General features: G+C 57.9%; 3 protein-coding genes across 3 annotated transcripts; 1 reads left to right on the top strand and 2 right to left on the bottom strand.

The window, feature by feature from the left end:
- Positions 1-212: 212 nt before the first annotated feature.
- On the top strand, positions 213-1399 carry C7974DRAFT_182617 (uncharacterized protein). The gene has a single exon (XM_046136389.1). It carries the CDS (start codon positions 463-465, stop codon positions 1162-1164), a length of 702 nt encoding a protein of 233 aa, XP_045996954.1. The 5' UTR covers positions 213-462; the 3' UTR covers positions 1165-1399.
- A 527-nt stretch (positions 1400-1926) lies between these two features.
- Positions 1927-3241, bottom strand: C7974DRAFT_182615 (uncharacterized protein). Its single transcript, XM_046136388.1, has one exon. It carries the CDS (start codon positions 2849-2851, stop codon positions 2048-2050), a length of 804 nt encoding a protein of 267 aa, XP_045996953.1. The 5' UTR covers positions 2852-3241; the 3' UTR covers positions 1927-2047.
- Position 3242: 1 nt separating this feature from the next.
- C7974DRAFT_182614 (uncharacterized protein) lies at positions 3243-5937 on the bottom strand. The gene is made up of 6 exons (XM_046136387.1): positions 5909-5937; positions 5697-5853; positions 5528-5556; positions 4656-5477; positions 4353-4610; positions 3243-4302 (listed from the first exon to the last, which is right to left on the bottom strand). The coding sequence occupies exons 2-6, from the start codon at positions 5791-5793 to the stop codon at positions 3412-3414; spliced, it is 2097 nt and encodes a 698-aa protein (XP_045996952.1). The 5' UTR covers positions 5794-5853; positions 5909-5937; the 3' UTR covers positions 3243-3411.
- Between the last annotated feature and the right edge of the window lie 8010 nt (positions 5938-13947).

Here is a 13947-nt window from a genome sequence, read left to right as displayed (position 1 = left end):
CGGATGCATCTTGCAGCCTCGTGTGTTTGAAACAGGATCATTTGGACATCAAGACCCATGTTCTCGCGAAAAGCATCGCGGAGGGTGCATACGTCATTGTGAGCTGAAGCACAGCAGGCCCCAGCCTCAGCTCGACAAGGTGCGAGTCGATCTGCGCATCGACTCGGCAGACTGCATCTTTTGCAGACGATGCGCTCGCGTGCAGGGGCAATGGTTGAAAACACTCGCTCTGCTTAGACTTTGGTCCTAGATTGTGGCGGCTGTGAGGCCTTCCGGTCAGGGCTCACAACAACAAATCGCTCAACTGCTCGACACCGCTCTTTGGACGATCAACACCACGCAAGCTCGTGTTACACAGTTGGTTGACGCTGTCGACCTCAAGGCACGCATGCTGCAGTATGTACAGGGGCCCGCATGCCCGCGGAAGGCTAAAGGCGGATCGCACCCTTTCGACAGATCTCTATGATACCTATCTACGAGGTCGTAGCGTCCGTCAATAGTGCGTCTTCTTTTGTTGAGTCGTGGAAAATGCTGATGTTCTGCAGAGCTTCGATGCAGCGTGCAACAAGGCAACAGCCGCAGAGCCTCAAACGTCTTTTGCCGGGTCTTCGCCGACGTACTCACTCTTTTCGTCAGTCGCCGCGCCTTCCCATCCAATCCTTCTCCCACTCGTCAGCACCATCGAGAATTTCTGCTGTTTTCACTGCCCTGAATCCTTCCGACAAAGCAACCGCACAGCGTTCCATCTGCCAAACCCGAACCAGAGAAGTCTGCCCTCGGCAAAGGGATAAGCTCATGCCAGCTATCCCTTGTGTGGGTCACGTCACGACAAAGGGCCACTCTCAACACGCACGAACCCATAGTTTTTCACGTTCCCAGACGGTTTCACGTGCAACTCATCGCCTCTCCGCGCCCGACAACGCTTTGTTCCGAAATGACCCGGGCGCGTGCTGCAAATTGCAACGCACAGCGAGCACACCCGCGTTCCAGCCACGCATCCAGACTCTCTTAAGACCGCAAGGCACGACTCTATTTTGCACGCCGGCTCCACACAATTTTCGCGCTTTGCGTGTCGCTGAGCCACGCTCGCAGCCGGTCAGCGCAACCATGATGCCCTGTTTGAGCCTGGGCTTCCCGCAGAGCCTCATCTGCAGCGCTTGCTAGTGCCCTTCCTATTGCGTCTCTTGAGCCTCTACCTGAGCGCGCTGCACGAGTGACACTGCTCGGAACTGTCGTTGCGTGGCTGCAGCGCCCAGACGCGCCCATCCGCGACCCATCCGAAGCGCGATGCGCTGGATGAGCGCGCGCGTCACGCCTGAGCAACGGGCTTCCAAATGCGTTCCATGCGCATTGCAACACGGCACTAACGCCCACGTTTGCCCATCTTGCAGACTGCAGATTCTGCTGGCTGCCTTCGTGTCGTGCAGCGCATGCAGCTACAGCGCAAAGCGCGTTTCTAGCTCGTCGCCCGCGCCTTCTACGCCACGCCTTTGCCCAGGATCAGTGCAAGTGTGCCGGTGAACCAGGGCGCCGCGTTGGTTGAGGATAATGCTTCTGGTGAACGTGCGGGTTAGTCGCACCTGACTTGCGGGTAGTGGGTCGTCTCACATCGTCCACGACGCTCTTGGGCTGGGATGCCCAGCGTAGGGCAGAGACGTCGCCCCAAGGTACCACCTTCCCTCTGTAACGGACAAAAGTGGGGTGCGGTATTGATACAGCGTAACGATACAAGTGGAGTTGTGTGGGCACGGTGTCGGCGGCGGTTAGAACACCGCTATCAAGCGAGGGGGGGGACTGGTGCCTGATAATGGGGGCCGATGGCCAGAGGCACAGTAGGTGTGGGTGGGTAGTCTGAGCGTGCCGTGCGGAGCTCGAGGGCGAGTCGCGCGATGCATGTCTCTGCTGTGCTCGGAGATGAGGTGTCGTTCGAGGAGCGACAGCTGCCTCGAGCTCGCCGTCGCGATGGTTGCCATGAGGACTCTGTCAGCGCGAAGCGGTCAACGCTGCCCGACGCGAGATATCGCATGCGCTCGGAAGCACTGCACGGTTAGGGGACACCGCGACTCTGCACCTGAACACGCGCGTTCATTTCGTATACATGCCATCCGATCTCGATGCCAATGTCCTCCCAAACCGCCCACCACCGCAGCAACCCCCCCAGTAAGCCCAACAGCAACTGTGCGTCCAAACCGACACCCCTGAATCGCCCATGCCCTGCCCCGGCTGTATCAAGAACGCTCCTTCGCACCCAACCCAACCACCACCGCATGTCCTGTATACTCGCCACAGTGCCATCCCGCAGTCCCAGAGCCCACGCGCTGTGACCACCGTCCACACCGCCGCACGGGTCTCGTCGATGCGCTGTACCTGCGTCACTCCAGCAACGCTGCGGCTGTAGCATCCGAACACCTCTCCGTATCATCGGCGGGCATGCGCACGGGCGCTGTCTGGACGGCGAGATGCTGCGTGCGTGTGTCGCGGTGAGCGAGGTGTGCGTCTGGGTGCGTGGATCGGGGGTGAGAATCGAGCGTGGGAATCGAGCGTGGGGAGTAGCGGTAAGCGGTGGGTGTGTTGGACGCGGCGTCTCGGCTGTGAGTGTGGTGACTCGGGGGTGCGTGATGCGTGGCTTCTTGGATGCAGTTGGTGTCTGATAGTGTGGATGGCGTTGTTGCTTTGCGTCCTGGAGGCGCGGGATCGCAGTGCCCTGCTCCACGTGTCCCTTGAACCCTCGCCCACGGGCACATGCGCAGTGATCGTGATCAGCCGGATGGGGACGGGATGGTGCTGGGAACCAGCGGGTGCCGTGTCGTTCATTCAGTGCATGTGATGTGTATACCACGAAGATTACCATGGGGCCGTTGTAGATGTGTCTGGGCCGGATCTGGAATACGGCGTCAGTGTGCTACTACAACCCACCCTTCGATTGATGGTTTCAAATGGTTGAGGCGATGTATCACTACCTCTGCGGCATCGGGTATTGCTGCTATTTGACTCTCTTAAGGATGCCCAGGCTAAGAGAGAAGGTATGGGGTGGTCAGACGGGCCATAGTCTCTCAAACACAGTGCACTTGAGCACATCAGTATCAATGCGAAACTGTCTCATATATACAAGAGGGTGTAGAGAAAGAAACGAAAGATAGTATTGCGGAACAAGAGACGCCTCTTACTCATAGAGAAGGTAGGTAGGTATATCACGACAAATAGCAATGCACGGAGTGTGAAAGCTGATGCCGCAAGTGAACAGTGAACAACGGTGATGCAGCCACAACTGTCTGACATTGACTGTAATGTAACTAACGCCCGCTACATCTACGGCAAGAAAATGGGTATCTATATGAGCCAAGCACAGCGATACGGGTACATAAACAATCAAACTATGACAAACGCCCGCTACATTCTGCTTCATGTGTTTCATATCCAGAGTACACCACTTCGTGCGCCGCGTACTCCGTAGCTCTCATCCCAGCTGCGGTCTGTCTCCAGGTGCCCTCCGTTGCCGGCCCACATCCCCTGGAGCGCCTTTGAGCGGATGTCGGGGACCTGTTCGGTGTAGGGAAGAAGCTCTGTGACGTTTGGCGGGATGATATCTCTCACTATGCCCCACTCCAATGGGCCTTGGAGGAGCTGGGTCTGGGCAGACCATCTTGCAAGCACCGCTTGTACCACTGGAAGAATCTTTTCGAAATCCCTGAGCACACGGCGAGCAGATGAGAGCTCGTCTGCTAGATCGAGAAGAAGAGCAACGGTGCTGTCAAAGGTCGCGTGAACCAACGGGAGCCACTCGTCTAGGGGAAGACCGAAAGCGTCTAGGTCGCTGACAAGGATGCTGCAGAGCAGAAGGAGACTGCTTGCCAAAGAGGGTACGATATGGTGTCGCAGAATGCACGTCAACGGGTATCTGATATCAGCATCGTACGCTTGAACATGTGCGAGCGTGTCAACAGCGAGTCTGCTGCAGTCGAGCACGGTAGCACGTTCAAAATCCAGAGAAGTCACCACCGTACGCCGAGCAATGACTCGGAGATTGTCGAAGCTCATACAGACATAGGGGTGGCGCTGCGATGGGTGAAAGTCAGTTTTCAGCGCCTGCAACGTGTTGTCGAGGAAATCAGCCACAGCGGCATCAAACGTGGCGACGTTATCAGCAAGAGTGTCCGCAGATACATGGGCGGCGAGGACGCCGTCCCACAGCGAGCCAGCGAAACGGGACCAGTCAACCATGCAGCCCAAGAACTTGCTTTCGCTGTCAACTTTGTGGATCTGGGCGTGCTCTTGCGAGAGCTGCAAGTTTGGAGCTATGCCCTATGATGCATGTCAGATGCAGGTGCTCTTTACATGTCTCAGAAACCTACCCGCTGGTAAAAATTGCTCGGCCTTTCCACATCAATATCTGTATCTCGTATGGTGTAGGGACGACCGCAGGACAAAGATATGCGACGATCTGCGATGAGGATGTTCCAGAATACGCGTAAGCGCTCGAAAGACTCCCAGACCCCGGCTTCGTGAAGAGAGGCTTGACGGTTGAGACCTTGTTGAAGCACGTAACTGCTGGCAGATCCTATCGAGCTATAAGCAAGACCGGGCTGGTCGACCAGGGTGCAGTAGATTGCCTGCTGGTGTCAATCAATAGCCGCCAGAGCGGGAACATTGCGAACCTTCAAGAATAAGAATTGCGCTAGGCTGATATCTCCTTGTCCGTAAAACTGTCTCTTGCCAATCACGTCATCAGCGAGCTGAAGCCAATGCCACCCTGCAAGTTTATCATCAGAGCCAGGCCTTGTACCCTCTGTCGAAGCGGCATGTAGGGCGAATATGATGTAATTCAAAGCCAGGAAGCATGCATTGTCTGGGTGCACTTTTGCTTCTGCTAGCATCTTAACGCTTCGGGTTCGAAAAAGATGTTCGTCGATACAAGGATGACAAACCTGTAGTTCACGGAAAAAGGTGTCAATGTGATTCTGATACACGGTCGGAACAGGAAAGACGAAGCTCTGACCGCCGAACCGTATAGTAGTAGTATCGGTGCCCAGCAGTGGGTCTATGGCATCTTGAGGCTGACTGTCGTGTGGTGGCTGGCTCAGGAAGGATAGAGCTGGGTTAATGGGGTCTACTAAGGGTAACGACATTGGAATGTCACTGCCAGTGTCGTCACGCTCAGGATTCCCATTGGACGCTGCGTACATAGCTCGTTCTTGTAGTAGAGCCTCCATCATGACCTCGATACGAGACATGCGTGCCTCCATTGACAGGCCAAGATCGCTCGCATCACTGGCTGTTCGCTCATTGTCCCGATGTCGGGGCATAAGGTTACGTCGTGTAAGGCTGCTACCGTTGCTCTCTGACACGGGGTTGGCCGCTTGCTGTGGAAGCGAAGGCCGACTAAGATTTTGCAAGGCTTCAGCTGCCGTCTGGTCCTCTGAAAAGAAGCAGCGCTTGCCGTGATCCCGACAGCGCTGGCAGGGGTTGTGGCCGGAGCACTGTGACACATTAGCACACATGTGCACGGGAGAGGCAGACTGTAGCCTACTTTCAACTTTGATCTCCTACAGGACACGCCTAGGGTGCCATGTCAGCTACAATGCAGCTTCGGAAGCATCTTGAAACGCTGCAATGCTCACAACAGCAACCGCGGAATGATCGGAACGGATTCGAGAAACAAACATGGGTCTTGTGGATGAACTATAGACGCGACATACATGCTTTCGGCGCGTACTTTTGCCGTACCTTCTTCCGCTTAGGCGAAGACGACTGTTCATTGTCATTGCGGTCCGAGGTCGACGGCTGGCTGTTCATAACGTGATGCAATGGATGATCAGTGAGACTGTCGAGTGACGAGCGCTCGGAACTGATGCACTGAGATGGTCAGAGCGCTGCCAAGCCAATCACGCGTCATGCTTTTGGCGCGTACTTTTATCCACCTGCATCTTCACGCCTGGGAACCGCTCTCATACCATTTTCCCATCTCCGTCAATGAGATGTTCCTATCGAGATTTAATTCCGTTAATAGGCTGTTCCTGTCTGAGCGATTGTAGACTCGTTACTCTCTCATACAAAGTCCGTCATCGCCTGCGTACGCACAATTGAATGTGTGTGCATTCATGAAGCTACTGCATCTCTAATCCTGATGTTGGTTGCAATCTGAGATCAGACTGGACGACGCTCCTAATCTGCTTGGTAGCTTGGGCAAAGAAATCGACAACATTCCATACCTCTACCGTCCAGGTGTTGACAGTTTATAGACTTGCTGCGTTCACAGTCTTTGCACTTGCCTAGACTCAACCAGTCCTCTGCACCATGGCATTTCTCAAGCAGAGGCCGTTGCCGGGCATCAATTATATTTCTTCGTGTCTGTAGCGAGCGACATTTGGTTCTCGCCCTATCGAACGGCTCCTCCCGCACTGCATTCCTTCCGTTTGTATATGACCGTACATGCGTGGGTCCGCTTGACAGCACCCGAGGAATGCCCAGGACGCTACCGATATCTGAACAGCTTTCTGTGAGTGCTCAAGTGGATCTCTTTGTTCATGGTCGCCGTCCACCCCAAGCAGGAGGACAGCAAGTGCAGTTGAGTAGGAAACAACTATACTTGAGACCCGAGGAGATTTAAGTCGATGCGGAGTCGTCGGTGTGTCACAGCCTCGACGCGGGGTTCCGCATGAGCAAGTGCTCGAGTTTTCGCATTGCTGCATGGCCATTACCACCGAACTTGCATTCTTTCTATACTAAATAGCGAAGGTAACTACACCATGAGAAGCTACCACCATTCCAGGAAATACTTTTCACGCCCTTCGCCGTAGACCGCTCAAGAAGGTAGCAAAGATTTTGTCTTGGCGTTTGGCCACATGCTCTGCACATTGCTCCACGGATGGATGTGTTGATCTCTGGACTCTGTGAATCGCCGAAGAACGACCTTGGGAACGACCGAAGAACGGCCTTCGCCGCATGCCTATGGCTGAGGGATATCAATGCTGAGTACGTCAGCTTGCCCCCGTTTGGACCTGCAGCAAGAATGAACATGACCGGACGCGATGTGGGTTACAGCATGGAGGCTATTGCGCACTAACTTGCCCAACGATCGGCACGGAGTATTTTGTAATATTGTAAACAGTCGTACTGGGCTTTCAGAGGTATATTGGCTTGGTAGCACCCTCTGCTAACTGAGCTCCTCGCCAATGCAGCCACCTCCTTCTTTACGCCCACTGTCATTCGTTTGACCACGCTCACTACACTGCACGAAGGACTGACCGTCCGGAGACTAGGTCTCTCTCCCTATTTGGACTAGGTACAGTCTCTACTTGTCACTACCTATTGGCCACAGCTCTCAGCTGCACCGTCCCTCAACATGGGGCGTGTCTATCGACATGTGCTCACTATGAGCTTCGTCCTTTCGATCTTGAATGTTGCAGATGCGCTGCCCGCTCCGGTGCCTCAACTCAAGTTACCAGTCGTTCCAGCCGTTCTTCCCGCCGCTCTTCCAACCGTGCTGCCATCTGTCCGGCCGTCAGTAGCGCCAGCTGTTCTGCCAGCCGTGCTACCGACCACTCTACCTTCTGTGGCGCCAGCAGTTCTTCCAGCTATTCTTCCAGCTGTGCTACCAACTGTTCTGCCTTCCGTAGCGCCGGCTGTTCTACCAGCTGTTTTACCAGCCGTGCTACCGACCATTCTACCTTCTGTAGCGCCGGCTGCTCTACCAGCTGCTCTGCCAGCGGTGCTCCCGTCTCTACCAGCTGCTCTGCCAGCGGTGCTCCCGTCTCTACCAGCTGCTCTACCAGCGGTGCTCCCGTCTCTACCAGCTGCTCTGCCAGCGGTGCTCCCGTCTCTACCAGCTGCTCTGCCAGCGGTGCTCCCGTCTCTACCAGCTGCTCTACCAGCGGTGCTCCCGTCTCTACCAGCTGCTCTACCAGCCGCGCTCCCGTCTCTACCAGCTGCTCTACCAGCGGTGCTCCCGTCTCTACCAGCTGCTCTACCAGCCGTGCTCCCGTCTCTACCAGCTGCTCTGCCAGCGGTGCTCCCGTCTCTACCAGCTGCTCTACCAGCGGTGCTCCCGTCTCTACCAGCTGCTCTGCCAGCCGTGCTCCCGTCTGCTCTGCCAGCGGCCCTCCCAGCTGTTCTGCCGTCCGTCGGTCTGCCGTCCATCGGTCTGCCAACCCTCGCACTTCCGTCCATCGGTCTGCCACCCGCCGTTCTGCCGACTCTCGCACTTCCGACCGGAATTCCAGTTCCCACCGTTGGCGGTAACGTTCCCGCCCTCTCCCTCGGCATCGGGATTCCGCTTCCATCAATAGGCCTCGGGCTTGAGCTTCCTGGAGCACCGATTCCATCACTCGGATTTCAGCTTCCACTTCCGTCAACCTTGATTGAGGTTGTCATAAGTGGTGTCCCAAATCCTGGACTACCTCTTCCAACAAATGGACTACCTTCTCTTCCAGGGCTACCTTCGCTTCCAGGGCTACCTTCTCTTCCAACAGGGCTTGAGTTGCCGACAGGCCTCATCCCAACAGGCCTCCCAACTGGCCTGCCGACAGGCCTCCCAACAGGCCTCGGGTTGCCAACAGGGCTTGAGTTGCCGACAGGTCTCATCCCAACTGGCCTAGGTTTGCCAACTGGTCTCCCGAGCCTCCCAGGACTCGAGTTGCCAACTGGTCTCCCGAGCCTCCCAGGACTCGAGTTGCCAACTGGTCTCCCGAGCCTCCCAGGACTCGAGTTGCCAACCGGTTTCCCGAGCCTCCCCGGCCTTGAGTTGCCAACAGGGCTCCCAACAGGGCTCCCAACGGGTCTCCCCGGCCTCGAGTTGCCAACAGGTCTCCCGAGCCTCCCAGGACTCGAGTTGCCAACCGGTTTCCCGAGCCTCCCCGGCCTTGAGTTGCCAACAGGGCTCCCAACAGGGCTCCCAACGGGTCTCCCCGGCCTCGAGTTGCCAACAGGTCTCCCGAGCCTCCCAGGACTCGAGTTGCCAACCGGTTTCCCGAGCCTCCCCGGCCTTGAGTTGCCAACAGGGCTCCCAACAGGGCTCCCAACGGGTCTCCCCGGCCTCGAGTTGCCAACAGGTCTCCCGAGCCTCCCAGGACTCGAGTTGCCAACCGGTTTCCCGAGCCTCCCCGGCCTTGAGTTGCCAACAGGGCTCCCAACAGGGCTCCCAACGGGTCTCCCCGGCCTCGAGTTGCCAACAGGTCTCCCGAGCCTCCCAGGACTCGAGTTGCCAACCGGTTTCCCGAGCCTCCCCGGCCTTGAGTTGCCAACAGGGCTCCCAACAGGGCTCCCAACGGGTCTCCCAGGACTCGAGTTGCCAACAGGTCTCCCCGGACTCGAGTTGCCAACAGGCCTCCCAACAGGGCTTCCAGGTCTTGAGTTGCCAACTGGCTTCCCAAGCCTCGAACTGCCAACAGGTCTTGGCTTGCCCACAGGACTTGAGCTGCCTACTGGTCTTTTGCCCACTGGTCTTGAGTTACCATCAGGCCTCCTTCCAACAGGCTTGCCCACAGGACTTGAGCTACCTACAGGGCTCTTTCCAACAGGCTTGCCTACAGGGCTTGAGCTGCCATCAGGTCTCCTTCCAACAGGTCTTGAGCTGCCTACAGGGTTGCCAACAGGTTTGCCCACAGGACTTGAGCTGCCTACAGGGCTCTTTCCAACAGGTCTCGAGTTGCCATCAGGCCTCCTTCCAACAGGCTTGCCCACAGGACTTGAGCTGCCATCGGGCCTCCTTCCAACAGGTCTTGAGCTCCCTACAGGGCTTGAGCTGCCATCAGGCCTACTTCCAACAGGCCTTGAGTTGCCTACTGGTCTTTTGCCCACGGGTCTTGAATTACCATCAGGCCTCTTTCCAACAGGCTTGCCTACAGGGCTTGAGCTGCCTACAGGACTTCTTCCAAGTGGTCTTGAGTTGCCAACAGGTCTTGAGTTGCCCACAGGCTTGCCTACAGGGCTCTTTCCAACAGGACTTGGCCTGCCTACTGGTCTTGAGCTGCCGTCAGGCCTCCTTCCATCAGGCCTTGAGTTGCCCACAGGTCTTGAGCTGCCTACTGGTCTTTTGCCCACAGGTCTTGAATTACCATCAGGCCTCTTTCCAACAGGCTTGCCTACAGGGCTTGAGCTGCCGTCAGGCCTCCTTCCATCAGGCCTTGAGTTGCCCACAGGTCTTGAGCTGCCTACAGGGCTCTTTCCTACAGGGCTTGAGCTGCCTACTGGTCTTGAGCTGCCCACAGGCTTGCCAACAGGACTTGAGTTGCCTACAGGGCTCTTTCCAACAGGTCTTGAGTTACCTACTGGCCTCCCATTTCCGCTCCCAACCGGGTTGCCTGGATTGTCACTTCCCACAGATCTCGGGCTTCCAACTGGCTTTCCCGATCTGTCTCTTCCAACAGATCTTGGGCTTCCAACTGGGTTCCCGTCTCTCCCGATCCAGCTCCCAACTGGATTCCCTGATCTGTCTCTTCCAACAGATTTTGGACTCCCAACTGGGCTCCCTGATCTATCCCTCCCAATAGATCTAGGACTTCCGACTGGTCTCCCTGGTCTGTCTCTGCCAACAGATCTTGGGTTGCCAGGGCCTCCAACTGGCGCCCCTACGCCGAGTGACCCCTCCGGGGCTCCAACTGGCCTTCCAGAGCTGTCCCTTCCGTTTGAGATCCCGACTGGCCTTCCTACACTAGGTCTACCAACGGGTCTTGAGCTCCCAACCGGGTTCCCTGAGCTTCCGACCGGGCTCCCTGGGCTGTCTCTTCCGACTGGTCTTGACCTCCCGACCGGGCTTCCAACTGGACTCCCTGGGCTATCTCTTCCAACGGGTCTTGATCTACCTACTGGCCTCGAGCTTCCTACCGGGCTTCCCACCGGCCTTGAGCTCCCAACTGGGCTACCAACAGGTCTCGGGCTTCCTACTGGCCTTGAGCTCCCAAGCGGACTCATCCCCACCGGCCTTGACTTGCCAACTGGCCTTGACCTCCCAACTGGGTTGCCTACCGGCCCTGAGCTGCCTACCGACTCCGAGCTACCTACCGGTCCTGGTCTCCCGACTGGTCTTGATCTCCCTACTGGCCTTGAGCTACCTTCTGGTCTTGAGCTCCCCACTGGATTCCCTGGGCTTCCAACCGGGCTCCCTACTGGTCTTGATCTTCCTACTGGCCTCGAGCTTCCTACTGGACTGCCAACAGGTCTTGGGCTTCCAACTGGTCTTGAGCTGCCGACTGGTCTTGAACTACCTACCGGTCTCGAGCTCCCTACTGGTCTCGAGCTTCCTACCGGGCTTCCTACTGGGCTTCCTACCGGTCTTGAGCTCCCGAGTGGGCTCATTCCTACCGGTCTTGAGCTACCTACAGGTCTTGGGCTCCCCACTGGCCTTGACCTTCCTACTGGTCTCGAACTACCCACTGGGCTTCCCACTGGCCTCGACCTACCTACTGGTCTTGAGCTCCCTACCGGTCTTGAGCTACCTACAGGTCTCGAGCTACCCACTGGGCTTCCTACTGGGCTTCCTACCGGTCTTGATCTCCCGACTGGTCTCGAGCTCCCTACTGGTCTTGACCTCCCTACCGGCCTTGACCTTCCGACCGGCCTACCAACAGGTCTCGAGCTTCCGACCGGCCTACCAACAGGTCTCGGGTTCCCGAGTGGTCTTGAGCTGCCGACAGGGCTGCCAACCGGCCTTGGGCTCCCTGACTTTCCAACTCGGTTTCCTGACCTATCTCTCCCAACTGACCTGTCGCTCCCGACCGGCCTGCCTGAGCTGTCTCTCCCAACTGGGCTGCCTCTTCCAACTGGCTTACCTGGACTGGACCTCCCAACTGGTCTGCCTCAGATCCCTGGACTGTCTCTTCCGACCGACTTACTGAATCCGTCGGGGCTGGAGCTTCCAACTGGGTTCCCGGGGTTGTCGCTTCCAACGGGTCTTGATCTACCTACTGGTCTTGAGCTTCCCACTGGTCTTGAGCTTCCTACTGGGCTTCCAACTGGCCTTGGCCTGCCTGGTTTCCCAACCGGACTTCCTGAGTTTCCTACTGGGCTTCCAACTGGTCTTGGCCTGCCTGGTTTCCCAACTGGACTTCCTGAGCTTCCAGGTCTTCCAACTGGACTCCCTCAGCTACCGTCCCCGTCCGGCGGAGGATCTTCAGTGCCTGGAGGAACGGTCTCAACACCTGTGCAGCCATCGTCAACTCCTGTGGTGTCACCCTCCACGCCTGTACAGACGCCTGTTTCGACGCCTTCCGTGTCTTCCACCCCCACAAGATCAGTTTCGCCGCCGAGTATCACGCTAATCAACCCAAGCGCGATCCCAATAGGCATCGGCGCAGGCATCAGTGGAGGTATTACAATCGACACGCCCATCCTCAGCATTAATCTGGGTGGGGGTGCTACATTGAACCTCCCTCCATTGCAGGTGCTCAAGACGGACGATGTTGCTATTCTTGCCAGCGATCCTGGCAGCTTCGCGCAGGCAATCAACGACGCGTCGCAGCATCTCTCACTCAACGAGCCGTCGGTGCGCGGATGGCAGGAATTCGGCTGCTTCACAAGCGACAACCTCTTCGACGGCGGCTTCACTCCAGCGCAAGTAGTGAGCGCAGCATGGTCAATGACGCCTGAAGTCTGCATCAACAACTGTGCCAGCCAGAGCGCCGATTACGCGGCTGTCAGCGGCGGGCTCTGCTTCTGCAGCTCAGCTCCTCCCACGGCTGGCACGGGCTCGACGAAGTGCAAAACCACCTGCCCTGGAGCCCCGGCCCGCTTCTGCGGTAACCCCACAGACCAAGGCTACAGCATCTTCAAGCGCATCTTCACGTCTGGCATCCAACTCCCCCAGCCCGAGCGCGATCTCCCCGACAACTTCCAGTACGCCGGCTGCTTCTTCGCCAACGACTTCATCGCCAACGCGCGCGAGTTCAAGGTGTCCCAAGGCATCGCCGACTGTGTGTCCAACGCGGCTCTGATCGGCGCCAAACACGCCGCCGTCGAGGGCAACACCTGCTACATGTCCGACACCCCGCCCGACCCCTCGCTCGAAGCCGGCCTGGGCCTGTGCTCGACGCCGTGCCCCGACAACCCGGCGTCCGCGTGCGGCGGCACCGTCGCCGACGCCAACAACGCGATCCTGCCGCGCATGCGCTTCCTGCGCCGCGCGCCCCCCGCAAACTCGCTCATCACGCTGTACTCGGTCGGCCCGCCGCCGCCGTCCACGCCGCCCCCCGCCGTCAACTCCGTGTCCGCGCCCGGCTCCGACGTCGTCAGCAACGGCTGCTACAGCGCAGACCTGTTCGTGATCAACGCGATCGCGGTCGGCGCGTCGTTCTCGTTCAGCCGCGAGGGCCCCATTGCGGATGTCGGCGCGCGCTGCTACGCCGAGTGCAAGGCGGTGAATCTGCCGTATGCGCTGACGAACGCGGCGATGTGTTACTGTGGCGCGGAGGCGCCGACGCTGCGCACGCCGAGCGAGTCGGATTGTAATATCGCGTGTCCCGGTAACTTCGCGGAGAGGTGTGGTGGGCAGGGCTCCCGGCTCAGGCCCGATAGGGGGTTGTTTGGGAACTTGTATAGTGCGGCTTCGACTGGCGTGTCGGGGCTGGCGGTTGTGAGTGTCCCCTTTTCCTTGTTGTTTGACGTGTGCTCTGTGATGTGCTCTGTGCTCGCGGGAAGCGAGGAAGGTAGGTGTGTTGCTCTGCTCGGCGGTAAGTATCGTGATGCATGTGCTCGCCCCTGCTACTCTCTTGCTCGAGAGCGCCGGCGCACTGGGGCTGGAGCTCGTGCTCTCCAGCGTCAGTGTCGGCTTCAGCGTCGGTGTGGGTGTCCACCACAGCCATCAACAGTCAGCCAGAGCCCGTGTTCTCTCGCGACCCCGATGCCACTCGACCACTCTCTGGCGCCAGAGCTCGTGTTCTCTGGCCCCAGCCTGTCGAGGCGCGGTCACGGGGTGGTGGATGAAGGGCGTTGTTTCACGCATGAGATGTGGTCAGG

Source organism: Boeremia exigua (assembly GCF_020726555.1).
Source record: "Boeremia exigua strain MPI-SDFR-AT-0100 chromosome Unknown C7974scaffold_6, whole genome shotgun sequence".
In the NCBI taxonomy this organism is placed as follows: Eukaryota; Fungi; Ascomycota; class Dothideomycetes; order Pleosporales; family Didymellaceae; genus Boeremia; species Boeremia exigua.
Note: the sequence above shows the minus strand (reverse complement) of the source record. Positions and strands in the feature narration are given on the sequence as shown.

Bases quoted from the DNA above. Each gene is read 5' to 3' on its own strand.
- C7974DRAFT_182615 (XM_046136388.1), bottom strand. From the start codon at position 2,851: ATGGTAATCTTCGTGGTATACACATCACATGCACTGAATGAACGACAC.
- C7974DRAFT_182614 (XM_046136387.1), bottom strand. From the start codon at position 5,793: ATGAACAGCCAGCCGTCGACCTCGGACCGCAATGACAATGAACAGTCG. The intron at 5,557-5,696 runs GTATGTCGCGTC...ATGGCACCCTAG, and splicing joins AAAGTACGCGCCGAAAGCAT to GCGTGTCCTGTAGGAGATCA. The intron at 4,303-4,352 runs GTAGGTTTCTGA...CATGCATCATAG, and splicing joins CGAGCAATTTTTACCAGCGG to GGCATAGCTCCAAACTTGCA.
- C7974DRAFT_182617 (XM_046136389.1), top strand. From the start codon at position 463: ATGATACCTATCTACGAGGTCGTAGCGTCCGTCAATAGTGCGTCTTCT.